The 20,867-nt window shown below is 43.1% G+C and overlaps 1 protein-coding gene across 4 annotated transcripts; it reads left to right on the top strand.

Annotated features, from left to right (window-relative positions):
• The first annotated feature begins 1,614 nt into the window (after positions 1–1,614).
• On the top strand, positions 1,615–20,025 carry ldlrap1b (low density lipoprotein receptor adaptor protein 1b). Of its 4 annotated transcripts, XM_076974005.1 has the most exons (10): positions 1,616–1,924; positions 6,824–6,966; positions 7,238–7,350; positions 7,588–7,702; positions 11,206–11,281; positions 11,712–11,777; positions 13,158–13,258; positions 13,962–13,996; positions 17,629–17,675; positions 18,729–20,025. In XM_076974005.1, the coding sequence occupies exons 1-10, from the start codon at positions 1,840–1,842 to the stop codon at positions 18,773–18,775; spliced, it is 828 nt and encodes a 275-aa protein (XP_076830120.1). In that variant the 5' UTR covers positions 1,616–1,839; the 3' UTR covers positions 18,776–20,025. The 4 variants fall into 4 exon arrangements, 3 of the variants coding, with proteins under 3 accessions (XP_076830119.1, XP_076830120.1, XP_076830118.1); XM_076974004.1 differs by lacking the exon at positions 17,629–17,675 and having other exon boundaries at positions 1,615–1,924; positions 13,161–13,258; XR_013121217.1 differs by having other exon boundaries at positions 1,617–1,924; positions 13,161–13,996; positions 18,729–18,795.
• Positions 20,026–20,867: the final 842 nt, after the last annotated feature.

The following is a 20,867-nucleotide window of genomic DNA, read 5'->3' as shown; positions in this document are numbered from 1 at the left end:
CTCAGCCTTTTAAACGAGGGCACATCTATGATGTATATCAGACTTTTGTCAGTGTGAATATGGAAAGAAAAGAAATGAGAACAGACCTATCTGATAAATATCAGCTGTTTATCTGCTAGCCTGAAACTAATATGGAAATTCTGTAGCCTATATTCTAAAGACTGAATTTGTTCTGCTTTTGTGTTTGCACAGAAGCAAAATTCTGTGAAGTACAGCATAGCTATTAAACGTTAATATATCATTACACTGACCCTAATTCGTAATGTACCCTATTACACTGACCCTCATTCGTAATGTACTCTATTACACTGACCCTAATTCGTAATGTACCCTATTACACTAACCCTCATTCGTAATGTACTCTATTACACTAACCATAATTCATAATGTTCCCAATTACCCTAGGCCTAAGCCATTAGGTACCCTAAACATAATATTAATACATAATACACTCATAATGTATTCCAAAGACCTAACTCATTTTACATATTTTTCTAATCCAAGGCTGTGATACTTGAGTATAATCTGGAGATTGTGGTGTGGCCTTTAGGACTGCACATCACACCCTTTCCACCTGTTCTTGTAGAAAGATCCAGTCCATCTCTGAGATTCGCTTCCCTCTCAGTTTTGCCAGCAGGGGGATTAAGTGCATTTGCATACCATGTGTAGCTGTAGTTGGGTGATTGTGGCGTCAGATAGAGAAATCATTGTGCAGATTAATACAGTCACAGCTCGGTGGTGGTGGGAGGAACTACCCGCTAACGTGGGCAATGGGGCTTGTATTTCGCTCTCTCTCACAGGCCTGCAGTTGTAATCAGTTAGATGTCAATTTCGGTGCATGAACTTGCCCATTGATGGGTTTGAATGAACTGCTCTTGAATCCCGACCGCATGCTGCTCTGTGAGCTGTCTGGGTGCCAAGATCCAGGTCAAAAATAGAGGTGTAAACAGGTCCGAAAACACAGATCCAATTCAAAGGTAGAGGTGTAAACAGGTCTGAAAACAGAGTCTTGTGCCCCTCCCCTATTAGGGAGGGTGAGGCACCAGTGATGTTCAGGAATGTGGGAGGACTAGATTTTTTCAGAATCAGTTTCTTGCCTCAACTGGGGTGTCAATAGGTGCGTCTTATCCACAGAAAACTTTACAAAACAATCACTTTAAAAAAGACCAATGCTTATCTGAACATCTTGGGTGGTTTTCCTTTGCTGTTTACACAGCATGACAGTGCAGAGTGCTGTTACAACAGAGTCTTACTGACACACACGTAAATAATAGTCTCTTTCTCCTGGGGACTCTTCTGCCTTTGTCTGTACTGGAAAATCTTTTATGGGATGATTCATAATTAAAAGGGGTTAGTGGAAGACATTTATGCTTAAATACACTTTACAAAATTGTTTTTTATTTGTTACTTTCCTCATAGGATAAGTCATGTCATGTTAGATGCTATCAACTTCAACATTTTTTGCCTATTATGGTCGATGTGGAAAACAGTACTGACTGTCAAACCCATCACAATGTGTCTCTCTGTAGTGACACACACACACACACACACACACACACACACACACACACACACACACACACAGCTGTACTTGCCTACTGTGGCTTCAAAGCTCACGTCATGACATTACACTGTCTATTTAATTTGCATATTTAACACCGCCCTCCCTGGCGAACATGATCGTCCATCCAGTTGGATTTTCTTATAAACTCACACACGGGAGGAAAATTTAGCTTCATACCCAAAAAGTTAGTGAAGGGAGGAAGATCGAGGCGAGCGCTGGGAGTGGCTGTCGGAGCTGCACACGGTGGGCTCGGACTCCCACTACGGAAACAGATTATGGACGCTCTGAAATCGGCAGGACGGGCGATCATTCGGAGCCCCAACATCGCCAAACAGTCTTGGACTTCTGGAAGACATAAGAGTGAGTGAGTGTGAGCGAGTGTGTGTGTGTTAGTGGAGAACATAATAGTGTGTGTGTGTGTGTGTGTGTGTGTGTGTGTGTGTGTGTGTGTGTGTGTTAGTGGAGAACATAATAGTGTGAGTGTGTGTGTGTGTGTGTGTGTGAGAGAGAGAGAGAGAGAGAGAGAGAGAGAGAGAGAGGAGAACATATGTTTCTGTGTGTGTGTGTGTGTGTGTGTGTGAGTGTGAGAGAGATCCTCGCCTGCCTGTCTGTCCCTCTCACTAATGTCCTGAACTCTACGTGTCGTGGTTCCTTCATCAGTCATTTTCTAAAGTATGAAACTTGTCTTTGAGCAGCATGTTCCGTCCAAAATAATTTACTTGTTCACCTGTTTCCTGAAGAGAAACTCAGCGGCCAGTTGGTTGGTTAGCACGTTTAGTGGTAATAAATGTTTGTACATGTGCAGCTTTTCTTGCATTTTTAAGTTCACAGCGTTAGTACTTTAGTGAGCTACTGTAAACGCCGCTAGCGCTTCACATTACCGTGATGTCCGTGTCAGCGGTGCAGTGTCGTGACTTTATGTGAAAATAAAGTGGTGGGAGGGAAACAGCGGCAGATTGGTGCGTGCAGGCCCGGTTCGCCCAGCTCAGCGGAGTTAGCCTTGCGGCTAGCTGCTAGCGCGGGACTGGCACTGTGGAGTTAGCCTAGCTGCTAGCGCGGGACTGGCACCGCACACAGTAAACAGCTGTACAAACTAACGTTCGCTTTCGGTTTATTTCATTGATTTACCTTATCAGTTAATGATATCGTCGTGTAAAGTTAGCGTGGTTAGCTATCCATCTATGCCTTTTACATTTCTGTAAACAGTTTAATAACTGCTACATATCGGAGGCATTTCTTAAGATCGAGTTGCCTTGACATTCTGAATGAAACAAGATCGCTGGATGATTCGGGTCAGCCGAGCTGAACTGGTCACTCCTCCATTAGTTTAGACTCCAGTGATCTGTAGTTAATCCGACTTTTGCATACAGTTCCACTATTATTATCGGACTTGTTGCTCCTTCTCTTATGTTATTACCAGACCTGTGGCTCCCTCTCTTATACAGGTCCTTCTAAAAAAAAATAGCATATTGTAATAAAGTTCATTCTTTTCCATAATGTAATGATAAAAAATTAAACTTCATTACTCAAAACCGTAACCATGGGTAAGACTGCCGACCTGACTGATGTCCAGAAGGCCATCACTGATACCCTCAAGCAAGAGGGTAAGACACAGAAAGAAATTTCTGAACGAATAGGCTGTTCCCAGAGTGCTGCATCAAGGCACCTTAGTGGAAAGTCTGTGGGAAGGAGAAAGTGTAGCAGAAAACGCTGCACAACAAGAAGAGGTGAGCGGACCCTGAGGAAGACTGTGGAGAAGGACAGATTCCAGATCTTGGGGGACCTGCGGAAGCAGTGGACCGAGTCTGGAGTAGAAACATCCAGAGCCACAGTGCACAGGCGTGTGCAGGAAATGGGCTACAGGTGCCGCATTCCCCCGGTCAAGCCACTTTTGAACCAGAAACAGCGGCAGAAGCGCCTGACCTGGGCTACAGAGAAGCAGCACTGCAAATTTTGCATGTCATTCGGAAATCAAGGTGCCAGAGTCTGGAGGAAGACTGGGGAGAAGGAAATGCCAAAATGCCTGAAGTTCAGTGTCAAGTACCCACAGTCGGTGATGGTCTGGGGTGCCATGTCAGCTGCTGGTGTTGGTCCACTGTATTTTATCATGGGCAGGGTCAATGCAGCTAGCTATCAGGAGATTTTGGAGCACTTCATGCTTCCATCTGCTGAAATGCTTTATGGAGATGAAGATTTCATTTTTCAGCACGACCTGGCACCTGCTCACAGTGCCAAAACCACTGGTAAATGGTTTACTGACCATGGTATTACTGTGCTCAATTGGCCTGCCAACTCTCCTGACCTGAACCCCATAGAGAATCTGTGGGATATTGTGAAGAGAAAGTTGAGAGACGCAAGAACACTCTGGATGAGCTTAAGGTGCTATCGAAGCATCCTGGGCTTCCATAACACCTCAGCAGTGCCACAGGCTGGTTGCCTCCATGCCACGCAGCATTTCTGCAAAAGGATTCCCGACCAAGTATTGAGTGCATAACTGAACATAATTATTTGAAGGATGACTTTTTTTGTATTAAAAACACTTTTCTTTTATTATTCGGATGAAATATGCAATTTTTTTGAGATTTTTGTTTTTTCTTTACTTTTTTGTCAAAATCATCAATATTAAGCCAATAAAAGACTTGAACTACTTCAGTTGTATGTAATGAATCTAAAATATATGAAAGTCTAATGTTTATCAGTACATTACATAAAATAATGAACTGTATCACAATATGCTAATTTTTTGAGAAGGACCTGTATTTTGTGTTATTGTCAGACCTGTGGCTCCCTCTCTTATATTGTTATGATCAGACCTGTGGCTTCTTCTTTTATGTTATGTGTTATTGTTATCAGACCTGTGACTCCCTCTCTTATATTGTTATTATCAGACCTGCGGCTTCTTCTCTTATATTGTCTGTTATTATCAGACCTGTGGTGAACGTCCCTCTGTTCTACCCACTCTTTGGATGTAGACCCGAGTTCAGTCATCTCATCACGTCATGCAGCATTTTCAAGAAATTCATTTTCGTTTTGAAGTTCATGCGTGCAGCTAGCAGTACATCTGGAGGTATCTGGAAAGATCAGTCCCAATTCGGGCCACTTGCTGGCCAGCGCCATGTGCATCACGGCCATTACACCACGTTTCATAGCAACAGTTCAAAGAAAATGTTTCTTGTCTGAGTATCTTGACTTCTTATTCATGGTCTAGATTTGCTAAGATTTCCTTTTTTCCATTTTTTAAATTAGTATTCTGCATATTTAACTCCCATTGAAGTAGAATGCCCAGTGACAACAGCCAACTGCTAGAGCAGGGATGCACAACTTGAAGGAGGAGCCGGGCCAAAAATAAATGTAAACCTTCCCCAGTGAGGCAATGTGCATTGTCGCCAGTTTCAGCTGCAGCCCAGTAATAACCCAGTATGTACCAGTAATAACCCATTATGTTTTGCTGCACATGATTTGTTACATGCCTGATTTGCGTGTTGCCATATTCGTTTTGTCCAGAGCAGTATTGCAGGGATGGTTAATCAGTCCTGGACAAACGGAGACACTCACTCTGTCCTGGTCTCACTCTGGTTTTGTCTGCCATTTCCCAGTGGAGGATCATTTCTGTATGTGGGCTTCACTCACCACCACCTCTCGGTGTCCTTCTGTTTTCCTGTCATCTTCTAACCCAGATTTACCACATCTATTAGTCATCATTAGCTGATGGCTGTTTAATCTGATATGTACAATTTTAGTGGAGTGGAGTGATATCTTCAGAATGAGAGAATGCAGACAGTGGAGTGATATTTTCAGAAGGCCACTGTGAACACTGAAGTGATGTCATCAGATTCAGTCAGCCTGTTTCATACTGTGTGTGTGTGTATGTGTATGTGGGGGTGTGTGTGTGTGTGTGTATGTATGTATGTATGTATGTATGTATATACATGTGGGTGTGTATTCGTGTCTGTGTGGGTGTATGTGAGACACAGAGAGAGAGAGAGAGACGTAACAGTGTTCATCTTATTGTCCCTCGCCAGCATTGGCAGTCACTGCACTGCTGCTGCACAGATTGTTAGACACCCTGACCTCACCTTCATACTACACTGACCTCACCCTGACCTCACCTTCATACTACACTGACCTCACCCTGACCTCACCTTCATACTACACTGTACTCAGCTTCATACTACACTGACCTCACCTTCATACTACACTGACCTCACCCTGACCTCACCTTCATACTACACTGACCTCACCCTGACCTCACCTTCATACTACACTGTACTGACTCTGACCTCAGCCTGACCTCACTTTCAGTACTATACTGTACTACTACACTATGGTACTACACTGTACAATACTATGTACTATACTGTAATAAACAGTACCCAGACACACCTACATCCTCTCTCTCTAACACACACACAAACACACCCCAGGCGTATACTGTAATGGGCTGTAACTGGACGAGTTAAAGTAGGGGTCATGTTTGGGGCACTGGAACCTAAGAGTGCTGACATTTAAAGTTAACCTTCAGAATGAATGTGGCTGTACCATGGGCTGCTGTGTGATGCTCAGTCTGGGAAATGGTGACCTCAGAATGGGAAAACGAATCAGAGGAAACTGGATCCAGCTGTGTGAGTGTTTAATGTCTGTGATGCCGGTGGGTGGGGCAGACTGCTGTGTGTGCTGAACACACACACACACACACACACACACACACACACACACACACACTTCAAACAGCATGCTGAACCTGAACAAACTTTAGTGTGCATGTCACTATGTGTTTCTGTGTGTGCGTGTGTGTGTGTTTCTGTGAGTGTGTGTGTGTGTGTGTCTAATTACATATTAATGAGACCCTAATAATCCTGTGTAGTCAGGAAGTTAAGGAACAGGACATCCTAAACGCAGAGGCAACTGTGCTACATCTGCAGCTAATGGATACAGCTACGCTTGTCAAGTCCAGACCTGCTCAGTCGAGTGCAGAACTGGTCTGCTGGTTCCTGACTCTAAACTAAACTAAACCCAGTTCATCAACACACAGACCGTTTGAGTTGAGCTGTACTTGAACATGTTGCTAAGGGTGTCAGGGTTGCACAGCACACATATTTGTTGTGATTTAAGTCACATTACAGACTGCAGATTTATCAAACTGAAATGTGCAGGAGAGAAAAACATTTCGGCAGCTAAAAGAGTCTACAGAGTCACGGTGTGTGTGTGTGTGTGTGTGTGTGTGTGTGTGTGTGTGTTTTAACATTCCTGTCTCCACAGAGCTCCCAGAGAACTGGACTGACACCAGGGAGACACTACTAGAGGGCGTGGTGTTCCAGCTCAGATATCTGGGAGTGACTCTGGTGGAACAGCCCAAAGGAGAGGAGCTGTCTGCCGCTGCTGTCAAGAGGATTGTTGCTACGGTGAGCTTCCCTTGGAAACCAGACAACAGCAAGCAGCTGACGTGGTGTGACTGGTGTGCTGTTGAGTTCAGCAGTTTGGGTGTCTGTGTGTACAAGGTAGTGCAGTAAGAGGACATGACAGTTCTCTTGGTGAATGTAATGGAACACTGAGATCTGATCTGAGATCACTGCACTTCTCTCAGAGTCAGACCAGAGAACACACTGGAGACTAAAGCCAATGATCTTTAATTTGCAGTAACATCAAAACACCCTCTCTTCCTCCCCCCCCCAGGCCAAAGCCAGCGGGAGAAAACTACAGAAAGTTACACTAAAGGTCTCTCCAAGAGGGATCATTCTGTATGACGGTGTATCAAACCAGCTCATAGAGAACATCTCTATTTACAGGTCAGAGGTCTCTCTGTCCATCTCTCTCACTCCCCCCTCAAGGAGGGTATGCGGTCATCATAGTCCCTGTGTGTGTGTGTGTGTGTGTGTGTGTGTGCGGGGCGTGTGTGTGTGTGCGGGCCGTGTGTGTGTGCGTTTGGGGCCTCTGTGTGTGTATGTGTGTGTGGTGGGGGGGGGGGGGGGGGCACCTCAGTTTGGTAGGGGTCCTGCCCTCATGGCCCTTCCTGTCCTCTACAGGATATCCTACTGCACAGCTGATAAGATGCATGATAAAGTGTTTGCCTACATCGCTCAGAGCCAGCACAATGACACACTGGAGTGCCACGCCTTCCTCTGCCCCAAAAAGAAAATGGTGAGATGTGTGTGCCTGTGCGCATGTGCATGTGCGTGCGTGTGATCTCTTGTGTGGCTACACCCTTTCCTTCCCATCATCAATTTAACTGCAAAGCAGATTCCACGTCGTCTGACGGAGAGATGAGGATCTACTAATAAACGCTTCCGAAGGTTATGGTTAATATATACACCTATATAAATATTAGTAGTGGGACTTTAACGCGTTAATTTCGATTAATTAATTACAGGGAAATTAACAAACTAAAAAAATGTATGCATTTTAACGCATTTAACGCATGAGACACTTTTGCACCGTGGAATGTTTCTCAGTGCACGAGTTCCAGGCATACAGATTATATGGACGCAAAATAAGATAAGCATGATGGAGATGACTGAAGAGGATATGCTGGTGGATGGGAAATTTTAATATAAGAAACTTCCAGATGGAAGTACAAACAAAAATAGTGTTATTTGCACTTTATGTAGGAAGGAGTTCGCTTATCACAGGAGCACTTCCACCCTTCGTTACAACCTCAACGCAAAACGTGTTGGGGCTAAAGCGCAGGTCAGTAATGATAACTTAGTTGCTAAATGTATTCCTAGTTTGAGCAAACAGTGTCGCGAGTCAACACTCGACCACATGTTGGGGTTCAAATTAAGAAACAAAACGTCAAAGTCCACGTTAGACAAATTTACCAATTCACTGGCGAGATGGATTGCTGGGGATTGTAGACCGCTCTATGTGGTCGAAGGAGCGCTGCAAACTGCGTCAGCTGCTGCAAGTTACGAACTGCCGTCCAGAAAGACAATGTCGAAGAAAATCCAGCAGCTGTATGATGAGGAAAGGGAAGTAAAACAGGTTATTGTGAAAATTGCCACAAATGTGGCTCTGACTGGGGATCACTGGACATCTGTTAGCAACAAGAATTATCTTGGTGTGACAGCTCATATTATAGATGATGAATGGAAGATCCAGTCATTTGCGTTGAGCATGCAGAAGCCACTTCTAGGCACTATGGATATGCCTGTGCAGAGGACTTTAGGGCTGTGACAGAGGTCTGGGAAATTAACAGGGATGAAAATCTGTCACCTTTCGGCGAAATTTGCCGTTTTGAAGTTGAAAAGGGTGACCGGTGACCGGGTGACCGAAATCGGCAATTTCAATGACACAGTGGCCAGCAGTTTCCGCCCCGAACCATCGTAGAGGCCAAATAGCATTTCAATCATACGAACGTTCTTCATTCATGGTATTCATTTACTGCTAAGCGGGATGAGAAGCAGGACCTAGTGCTACACCGCAGACAAGTCAGAAGAGCGTACATTTACCACTACATTTACCAGATCGTACATTTACCACTACATTTACCAGATCGTACATTTACCACTACATTTACCAGATCGTACATTTACCAGATCGTACATTTACCACTACATTTACCAGATCGTACATTTCCCAGTGGATTTAATTGGGTTATTAATGGTTTCAATCGTTTTCATATTTTGCGGTAAAACAAAGTTACTGCCGTTCGCTACAGCGTTAAATACTGTCAGAGCCACAAGCTCTTGTGATAAATAGGTAGACAGATAGACCTATTAAGTTCGCGTCAACCCCGTGTAGTTAACGGTGACATAAAATAAGAAACAAGATTTTTCTAGTGTCTGTAGTTGTAACTGGTGAATCCAGGGACGGGTGAGGATAACATTCGCGCCAGGGCTGAAAATGTTGAAGATGAAGTTGTAAACGCTTGTCGTTTGAGTCTACCCTGTGCTTTAGCCCATGTTAGAAAATAAAAACACATGAACCCTGGTATTTTTACACTCATTTTCGCTGCTGATGTATTTATTGGTTCATTAAGATGTAATGGTTTTGACTGAGCCATCTGGAATGGCGAAAGCGGCCTCTCGCGTTTAAGGATCTGGCTCCATATATTGAATCCATTGACAAGACAGTCAAAAAAATTTTTTTTATGGATTTTACTATATTTTACGGAGCCCGTAAGGTGACATCATGTAAAAAAAATAATAACGCGTGGCCACGACTTACTAACGCGTGGGAACGAGATACTAATGTCGCCTTTCACACGCGGCAACAAAGTTTATTTTTTCACAGCAAAGCAAGCAGATCCCAGGGATGTTCGCGAACTGACTACCCAAGGAAGGTAAACCTGGCTTTATATAAAGTAATACTTAATTATCTTGTTCGCACGCGTTAATTATCTCGTTCGCACGCGTTAGTAAGTCGTGGCCACGCGTTATTATATTTTTTACATGATGTCACCTTACGGGCTCCGTAATATTTGGCATCACCTGTCGCTGTATCCCCGTACACCAGCAGCCACCCCCCCTCCCCGTCGCCGTATACCCATGACGTCACATGTCAACGCCCCGTATCCCCATGATGTCACATGCCCCGCCCCCGGTCTTCTCACCTTTTTAACCCCTGACCCATTTTCATGCCTGAATTAAAGAAAAAAAAACATCTTCTGATATACTTCAGTTCTTCTTATTCTTCCAATATCCTGAGCAAAACTCCCAAAATTAAACAACATTTTTGGTCAGAATTTCCAGTGTTCTGAAAACTGTTTGCTCTGTTTTCTGCACTCATCTATTGGTCTGTGTAGTAGACTGGTGGAAAAATAAACAAGATGTTGAAGTTTATGCTTATGTTCATTGATTCATTCATCATTCAAACTTAAATAAATATTTCTCATGTTAAATATTGAAATGCGATTAAAATGCGATTAATTTTGATTAATTAATTACAATGCTTCTAATTAATTCAATAAATTTTGATATATATATACACTGCTCAAAAAAATAAAGGGAACACTTAAACAACACAATATCACTCCAAGTCAACTACACTTCTGTGAAACCAACCTGTTCAGTTAGGAAGCAACACAGATTGTGAATCAATTTCACCTGCTGTTGTGCAAATGGAATAGACAGCAGGTAGAAATGAGAGGCAATTAGCAAGACCCCCCCCCCCCTATAAAGGAGTGGTTCTGCAGGTGGGGACCACAGACCACTTCTCAGTACATATGCTTTCTGGCTGATGTTTTGGTCACTTTTGAATGTTGGTGGTCCTTTCACACTCGTGGTAGCATGAGACGGACTCTACAACCCACACAAGTGGCTCAGGTAGTGCAGCTCATCCAGGATGGCACATCAATACGAGCTGTGGCAAGAGTTAGCAGAGTTAGCAAACACAATGTACCATTAGAACACTGGAGTGATGGTTGTTGGAAATGGGTCTCCATACATCTATGTAGATATTGCATTAAAAACCAGATGTTTACAGCTAGAATAGTCATTTACCACATTAATAATATATAGAGTGTATTTTTGATGCATTTAATGTTAGCTAAATTGAAAAAAAAAATGCTTTTCTTTCAAAAATAAGAACATTTCTAAGTGACCCCAAACTTTTGAACGGTAGTGTATATACACACATATCCTTTTTGTCCTTGCTAAATGTCTATCTTTTCTCTCTCTCTCTCTCCCTCCTCTCTCTCTCTCCAGGCTCAGGCAGTGACCCTAACAGTCGCTCAGGCCTTCAGGGTGGCGTTTGAGTTCTGGCAGGCTGCCAAAGAAGAAGGTATGCTCTGCTGGGTATCCCTTCATGCCAGTCACGTGAGGGACGTCTGTGTGTGCGTGGTGGAAGGCCAGTCACAAACACAAATAGTCTGCTGATATCTCCAAATTATAGTATATAGTTCTACAAATTTGGCTACTAACCCTAATCTTACTCTTAACACTATACCAAACTTAACCCCACACACACACACCACACAGTTCAGACAGAGATCTGTGAGTTTTAGTTAATGTGTGTAACACTGGAGCCGTGAGCTTTAGCTTTAGCTAAGGCGTAAAACATCCATTAAAAACGTCATCGTTCGGTAATAATTATGCAGCCTTTTCACTTATTTGGCTGAAAATAGGTAAACGATGGATAAAAAATGGCACATCCCGTGTATGTGTGTGTGTGTGTGTGTGTATTTAAAGTCACTCTCAGTTTCTGCTCTCAGAGAAAGAGAAGCGAGTGAAGACAACACCTGATGGACAAGATAATGGAACCACCACAATAGGAGGAGGTGATACACACACACACACTGAGAGGAGGAGGGGATACACACACACACACTGAGAGGAGGAGAAGATACACACATACACACAGACACACACTGAGAGGAGGAGGTGGTACACACACACACACACTGAGAGGAGGAGAGGATACACACATACACACTGAGAGGATGAGGTGACACATGCACTCTGAGAGGAGGAGGTGATACACACACACACACACTGAGAGGAGGAGGTGATATACACACACACACACACTGAGAGGAGGAGGTGACAGATGCACTCTGAGAGGAGGAGGTGATACACACACACACTGAGAGGAGGAGGTGATACACACACACACACACACACACACTGAGAGGAGGAGGTGATACACACACACACACACTGAGAGGAGGAGGTGATACACACACACACACACTGAGAGGAGGAGGTGATACACACACACACACACACACACTGAGAGGAGGAGGTGATACACACACACACACACTGAGAGGAGGAGGTGATACACACACACACCCACACTGAGAGGAGGAGGTGATACACACACACACCCACACTGAGAGGAGGAGGGGATACACACACACGCACGCATGCACTGAGAGGAGGAGGTGATACACACACACACACTGAGAGAAGGAGGTGATATATACATATATACACACACACTTTCACACTCACACGCACATACACACACACACACACACACACACACTCACACACACACACACACACACACACACTCTCACACACACACACACACAGACTCACACTCACACACACACACTCACACACACACACACACACACACACACACACACACACACACACACACACACACACACACACACACACACACACACATACTTTTTCTCTGTCTCTCTCTTCCCCCCTCGCTGTCAGGTCTGACACTTTTAGATTAAATCCAATTCAGCCAGAACCAGTTTCCTGTCATATAGGGGGCGTGTGGTGTGTGTGTGTGTGTGTGTGTGTGTGTGTGTGTGTGTGTGTGTGTGTGTGTTTGCCTCCTGTGCTCACTGACACTCCAACCCCCACTCACTCATCACTGAACACACTGAGCAGTAAGACAGCATCTTTGTGGACACCAATACTCACCATGTTTTCAGGAAGAAACAAAAAACCTAATTTTTGTGTGTGTGTGTGTGTGTGTGTGTGTGTGTGTGTGTGTGTGTGTGTGTGTGTGTGTGTGTGTGTGTGTGTGTGTGTGTGTGAAATTGATTGTCTGGCAGTATTATTGTGTCTGACGGTATTATTCTGTATGAATCTGTTCTGTGTGTATGACTATTATTCTATTTAAGACTTTATTATCTGTGTGTGTGTGTGTGTGTGTGTGTGTGTGTGTGTGTGTGTGTGTGTGTGTGTAGAAGTGGCTACAGGGAACCTGCTGAATTTGGAGCAAGGTGCTGTGCATAATGACCCCCATCCAGCGCAGAACAGAACAGAACAGAACAGTACCACTGAATGGGTAATCACACATACATACAGAATAGCACAGTAAGCACACAGAGTAAACACACAGAGCAGTACCTCAGTGCGGGTAAACACACAGGGCAGTACCTCAGTGCGGGTAAACACACAGAGCAGTACTTCAGTGCGGGTAAACACACAGAGCAGTACTTCAGTGCGGGTAAACACACAGAGCAGTACTTCAGTGCGGGTAAACACACAGAGCAGTACCTCAGTGCGGGTAAACACACAGGGCAGTACCTCAGTGCGGGTAAACACACAGAGCAGTACTTCAGTGCGGGTTTAGAAACAAACTTCTCCATCATCCACTCTAGACAGGCCTGACGGCAGTACACTGACCTGTTACATGAGGACCCGACTACAGAGCACATCTCTGAGTTCATACCGGTGCTTGACATCCTTTGAAATGCTTGAATTTTAATGTTGCATTTTCAAGGTTTGAAAAGTGCTGGAATTTTGTCTGAAGTACTTGAAAATGCTTGAAATTGTAAGTATTATGTTTCACAAAAAGTGAATTCGTCATTTTGAAGATGTGTTTATGTAAATATGTAATTTACTACAGCTGTAAGGTGCTGGAAAATATTGAAAATGGACCTTTAAAGTGCTTGAATTTGACCTTGTAAAGGAGTATGACCCCTGACCTCTGTGAGTCACTCTGGATGGCAGTGAACATAAAGCGGGTGCATTTGTTTCTTATACAGGAGCTTGATGACGATCTGGATGAAGCTTTCTCAAGGTTAGTCACATTATTTCACTGTTCTGTTCTGTATGTGGAACGTCTGTCCTGTCCCCACACAGAGCTGCACGCTACAGTGATGCTTCGCCATGAGGGTTGGAGTGCTCGGCTCAGTCAAATTCTTAGATTACAGGTTACTCACCTGTAATCCAGAAGTGTCTGTGCACCACCTGTAATCCCGGACTGTCTGTGGGTCACCTGTAATGCAGGTGTGTCTGTGGGCCACCTGTCATCCAGGAGTGTCTAGTGTAGCTCTGTTAACAAAAATGTCCGTCACATTTACGTTCATCATTCCAGTGTGTTAGATCATTCATACTGGACCATAAAGGAGTACCGTTTCCGTGAGGTCTTAAGGCACATGCTAGAAAGGCCTTAAGATCGGTTTCTAAGAGACTTAGACTTTAAAAAAGGTCACTAAAGCTGGTGATGCTAGGGATGCTGGGACATGTGGGGCACATCCCCACAGCTGACCAGGACCCTGACCCCTGACCCCGACTCTGGGGTTTGGCTTTTCCTCCAGACTGCTGTTACAGAGGAGTATAACAGGAACTGTGCTTGGCTGTTGTTTCCATGGTGCTGGTAGGCCTGCCAGTTCACTCGTTTCTAGTAATGCATTTGCTAAGTGGCACATGATTAATAACATTATACAACAATAAAGCTGTACAAAGCTTTAATTACACAGAGGATATCGGACCACACCCTTGAGGTATTGAGTAAAAGCAGCATGGGTGTGTGTGTGTGTATGTGTGTGTGTGTGAGTGTGAGAGACACTGGCGCAGTGGTGGTCATTGAGGAATCATCCCCACAGAATAAGTAGGAAGTACCTGGCCAGGCTTTGTGTAGTAATAGAGTAAGTGAGAATACTTCAGTGCTGGAGTGTTGTGAGCAACAGTACTGTGGTGTTACATTAAGTACAGCAGTCAGAACTGTTCTGAATTGTGTATGGTCTTGTTTGTTGGGATGTATCATTTATTTGGTTCTCATTCAGTATGATTGTCTCAGTGGCAGTGTTGACATTTCTATACTTCTATAAGAATTTACTAAAACAGTAAGTGATCAGGTGTGCTAACTTTGCTATAAAACATTCTACTTAATGTAGGTTCAGATAGATCTCAAATATGACATTGATTCTAAAACATTTGTATGTTGTTTATGGTCTGAAGCACACTGTTTGAATACGTTGGTCTTCCCTACAGCTCACAGGGCCTCATTTTTATGACTGGTTGGCACAGAATAAGACATTGTGGTGATTATGGAGATGGTACTGGTTTGTCAATAATATCATAATAATAATAATAATAATCTTTATTTGTATTTCACCTTTTCATAAATTCATGGAACTCAAATTGCTTTACTGAAGAAACAGAAGAAAACAAACAAATAAGGTAATAAAATAATAAAATGATAAATTATTAAAATAATAGAAGAAAACAATGAAAGTATATAATGAAATTATAAAATGCCAAAATTATAAAAAATAATTAGAAGCATAAAATGTAGTTAAGTAAAATAATGTGATATTAAAATAAATAAAATTTAAAAAAGTAAAATATGTGATAGTTTCTTGACTAAAAACAGATCTAAACAGGAAGGTTTTGAGACTCTTCTTGAATCTGTGCAGGGATGAAATGCATCTAAGCTCTTCAGGAAGAGAGTTCCAGAGCTTTGGGCCATAGTGGCTAAAAGCCCCCTCGCCAATCTTTAATCAGCTTTTAGGAATCACCAGTAGATTACTGTTTGAAGACCTGAGAGACCTGACTGGAACTTATCTAACCATCATTTCACTGAGGTAAAGAGGAGCAAGGCCATGAAGACATTTAAAAACCATCAGCAGAACCTTAAAATCTATTCTAACCAGTGCAGTGAGTGGAGTGCGGGTGTAATGTGATCTCTCTTTCTCCTGCGGGTCAGGACCCTTGCAGCAGCTTTCTGAACTCGCTGTAGGTGAGAAATAGAGCTCTTTAGAAGAGCAGATAAAACAGCGTTACAATAATCTAGCCTTGATGTGATAAATGCATCAGCAGGAGAGAGTATATCTTGGACCTTATATCTTGGATCGATGTTTTGAAGGTTAAAATAAGCTGTCTTGCATGTAGTTGTGATGTGTGATTTAAAGCTGAGCTCATTATCAAAAGTGACACCAAGTTCTGAACACATTGTTTGGCCTTCAGATTCATTTGTCACATGTGCATTACCGTCACACAAAAAATCCATGAGGACTTGGACTAGGTCTACATTCCCGTCACTTAATCCATGAAGACTTGGACTAGGTCTACATTCCCGTCACTTAATCCATGAAGACTTGGACTAGGTCTACATTCCTGTCACTTAATCTGTAATCCTACACACATCCTCTACACAAAATGCTGCTAGTTAATAAAGCAGCGTATAGTAACAATAACTTTAGTTGAACTTGTACATGTACTACACCGTGCTCCTCCACTTTGGCAAAAGCCAAAGTGTAGAAGAAAAGAGCTTCTCTTCTTGAGGAAAGGCACATAAACACATTTCCCAGGATTCGCAATTTACACAGGGTTAAAATATCCCAGAGTTTTACTCTGTATTATGCCACATCCTGAGTAAAACTTAGCCAGTTTGAACAGGGCTTCAAATCACACTGATGCTTATTGGTAATCCCAAAGTACACTGAGCCAAAACATGATCAATCCAAAATGTTGTTTATTGGGGATATTTTTCATTGTTGGTTAGAATAACACTGCTGCTTTCATTTTCAATATGCTAATTCCACACGTGCTGTCCTGAGACGTCTCTCTCAGAGAAGGTGTTTGTCTCGGCCGTAGGCTGTATATGCTGGCTGTGGTCTCAATACAATGCTTCTTACCTCTGTCTAGAGTGGAAGGCATAAGAAAGGAAGGCCTGTATTCTTAACAAACCCTTTCATCTGTCTGTGCGGTTGTATGTGAAACGCCCACTTACTGACATTCACTAATCTTGCCAATGAGTCCGTTGAAGAGGCAGCAAACTGCCTAGCATGTAAGATGCTGAATATCTAAACTAAGGAAGACTTGCGCCACCTGCTGATCAAGAGGAATATATTAGACCAGGGATGAGCAACTTCCATGATAAAGAGGGCCAAAAATTTTTCAGCACTATTATTGGAGGGCCACATGACCATGCACTTCAAATAATTGGATATGAAAGACACTACAAAGTATTCTCTGTAAGAACACATTTTAAATTAATTCAGATCTGTATGTTTATTGCACCAACATACATCTATTTTCGGCATATAAATGCATTAACATGTCCTTAATAAGCAACAAAGACATTTGCTTAATAAAAAAGTGCAAAAAGGAATTTGAACTCCTTCATATCAAAGAACTGTAGCGCGGGGCGCGCTGCGGAGTGAGGAGGCGGACACAAACGGGTTTTTTCTTTTAATTATTTAACTATTATTGATCTATTGATCGCACTGAGTGAGGACGAGGGCCGTGTGCGGCCCGCGGGCCGCCAGTTGCCCATCCCTGTATTAGAGCGATTGCAATGGTAGTTGATATGTAGAGGTTTAACGGATAAACTCATCTAATTGGAACGTGTGCTGTGTCTTGGGCCCCGTCTGCCTGTTTCGGAAACCTTACGATGACTCTTGACTCATTTTTTTCTTTTGCCAGCATCTTTCTCTTCAGCCGCAGTTTGGATAGTTTTGATCCGTGCTCAGGTAAACGGCTTTGTGTTGCGTGCTGTCTTCCCGCTGCATACAGAACTCTCTCTTCTCCATCACACCCCTCACCTCCAGCACCATTGTTCCTGGTGTTCGTGTCCAGAGGCCGTCCTCCCTATAGATCTGTTCGTCTCTCCCATGTCCTGCCGTAGAGGTCCGTAAGGTGGCTTAGAACCCTGTTCAATCACAAAACGTCTTTTAAAAATAATAATTCAATGTTATTGAATTTTTTGCTTGTTTCAGGAGATTGTTGTGCCGTGATGAGGGCGGATGGGCAGGGTTCTCCGCCTCCTCCACACTTGTGTACTGTAGTGTTGTATGTTCATCCAGTTCCTTTCACCTCCATGTCTCCTTTAATCTTCATGGGTTTATTTCACGCCCATTTGTTCCTTCCAGGGAGGACATTAACATGGCGTAGAGCCGCTGGGTAGGGTTACTGTACTGATCTGATGTCCTAGAATGTCACCTGCAGTTGTGTCTTCAGTAGCTGAATCACAGAGGCCTTAAACCGGGACGAACTATCGGATGTGGAGCTGCAGGTTAACAGCCGTGTGGCTGCAGTGAGCTGCACTCCTCACTCCTCACACGCGCCTGCACTCCAAAAATTTCCCGCACCCCTGCTGTCTACGTACAGATTGCGGTGCACGTCACCTGTAGAGCGGGCAGGTTTACGTCCTCTGCTGCTGCTTCCTTCGGTCAGGCTGCCCACAACACGACCCAGCTGGAAAGTAAATGTAGACCTGAAAAATGCATCGTGACTCTTTATTCTTGACCTGACAAACGAAGCGAGCAACTTCCTTAAAGCCTGAAGGACTGAGTGGAGCAGGTTCATCCAGACAGGATCACTGTAGACATGTTCATAAGCACAATGAAAATCTGACCGGAACTATTGGGACATTCATATCCGTGTTTCAGTATGGGAAGTTTCTGCTTGTGTTTAAACTCCATTACCATTTTTATCCATCACTGCACGACTATGCTGCTCTTACTCGTCATGAACTACCGACTGCTGATTAAACAGGTGTGTGTGTGTGTGTGTGGTTTCCATAGGCTTGCTGAGTGTCGTGCTAACCCCCAGGTCCTGGACACTGGGCTGAACCTTCAGGACTACAACCACAAGGCGGGCAGCTTGGGCAGGACTGAGGGTGATGATGCGGAGGATGTGATTGGCTTCTGAGGACAAAGGAAGTGGGACATATGGGGTTTCAACCCAGACAGACCCAGACAGACCGATACTCAGAGGGGATTACACATGGCCAGTCTAATGCAAAACTGTGTCCAGTACTCAGACCAAAGCAGCACAGAGAAAATAATTTTTTTTTTTTTCGTTTGAATCATTTGTGTTTGTCCTGCTACGTTTATACTCTATCCTTTTTTTTTGGCTTGTATTTATTTTGGTTATGTGTCTGCACATGTATATGAAGTGTATAGTATCTGCAAATATTACAAGAACTGTATTATATAAGATCAAATGCTTCTGGAGCTTTTTAAGTTTTTTAATTTGTGACTGCATGTGCAGTATAATACTGAATAATATTCTCCCTTGGAGATGAAAACAACCTTGTTCATTACTGAGACGTTATATGTGCGTGATGAGGGTGTAGCTGTCGGCGTGGCTGTGGTCTGATCGAATTTGCTCCACTCACTAAACTGTGCAGTGTTGGACGTGAAGATGACATTGCCAAAGGAGAGGCTGACTCAATGAACTAAACGAATAGTGAGGTGAAGACTGGTGTTCTGACAGGGTCATTTCCTATTTTATAGCTTAGCAATTTTTATAGTTCAGACCAACTCACAGCCCAGTTATAACATTCCTGCCTTGAAAATACCTGGTCAGAGTTTATATATAAAGACAATATTATTTTTTCTATGCAAAATATATATTTTTGCACTCCCCTCTCTGTGATGCCAGAGAAACGACTCATAAATGATTACATTTTGTCATCACTACTGCGTATTCAAAGATGCGTTTTTGATCATTTGGCGGTTGTAATATTAAAGAAAATGTGATTTTCAGGAAGTTACATGTGGAGCTGACTCCCCCTCACGTGCTGGCATTTAAACCATGCTTCGACTGCTTTTCTGTTACTTTAAGTGTGTTTAAAATAATCCCTCATGTTAATGTGGTGTTAAAGTACATAACAACGTGAGTTTACAAACACATTTACCCTGTTACTGATCAGGTTGATCCTGGCTGATGGAGAGATGATTTCACCAAAGCTCAGTTCTTAGTGTTGGCCTCAGGATTGTATTTTTTTTTTATATTTTTCAGCATTCATTTCAGTACTCGTGCATTTTGACTGCATTGTGTAACATCCCTTTTAATTAAAGAACATAATGAAAGATAGTATGATGCTGTTTTTTAACCTTTGGTGTGAACAAACAGTTCAGCCAGGAAGGCTGGAGCTCTGAGTGTGACACACTAATTGTAAGTATGTGTGCTCACACATAATTTTACTGAATGTTTAAAACAAATATACTTCCCAAAAATTATTATGCGTTATGTACTGAGAATTAAATTGTATGTGCGCATTTGTATGGTTCGGGAATTTCCAGCCAATTGTGCATCTGTTTAAGGAAACATCCTTCAAGGCAATGGCAGCATCCCTCAGACCGCACACACAGGTACGCACCACGGTCCTACCCCACACCACGGTCCCACCCTATACCACACTACACCACGGTCCCCCACACCACACGATTCATTTCCTGTCCATTGGAGTATGTATTGGTAATGTTTTCTTTTCTTTACTAAGAAACTTCCAGCACCACAGAGACAGATTGGTGTCGCTGAGAGAGTGGAAGAACATGAACCATCAGCACTGGCGTCGCTTTGCTCATGTTCCTGCGGTGTTCCAGTGTAGTAGAGTTCCCTGAGGCTTCAACATGCACTTCAGCCTTTGGCTTGTCCACTATTGCACTACCTCTTTTAATGTTATTGCACTTTGTGTTTTTGAGAACTTTGCTGTTAGTCTTTTGTCAGGCTTTTAACTGACGTTTGATGTTCGTATAATAGAGGTTGGACATTTTCTGCGTTCTTGTTGGCCTTTGCACAATCTTCAAGCTTCTAATTTTGTGTGTGTAAAATTTTATGTATCTTGGAAGAAGGTGTATCTTGGAAGTCTGGAAGAACAATGCGTTGAGTGTACAACCTTCATAACTGAATTACATTTCATTATATTACACTAA

This window comes from Brachyhypopomus gauderio, chromosome 15 (genome assembly GCF_052324685.1).
Source record: "Brachyhypopomus gauderio isolate BG-103 chromosome 15, BGAUD_0.2, whole genome shotgun sequence".
Lineage (NCBI taxonomy): Eukaryota > Metazoa > Chordata > Actinopteri > Gymnotiformes > Hypopomidae > Brachyhypopomus > Brachyhypopomus gauderio.
The sequence above is the reverse complement of the archived record's forward strand: the minus strand, read 5'-3'. Positions and strand labels throughout refer to the sequence as shown.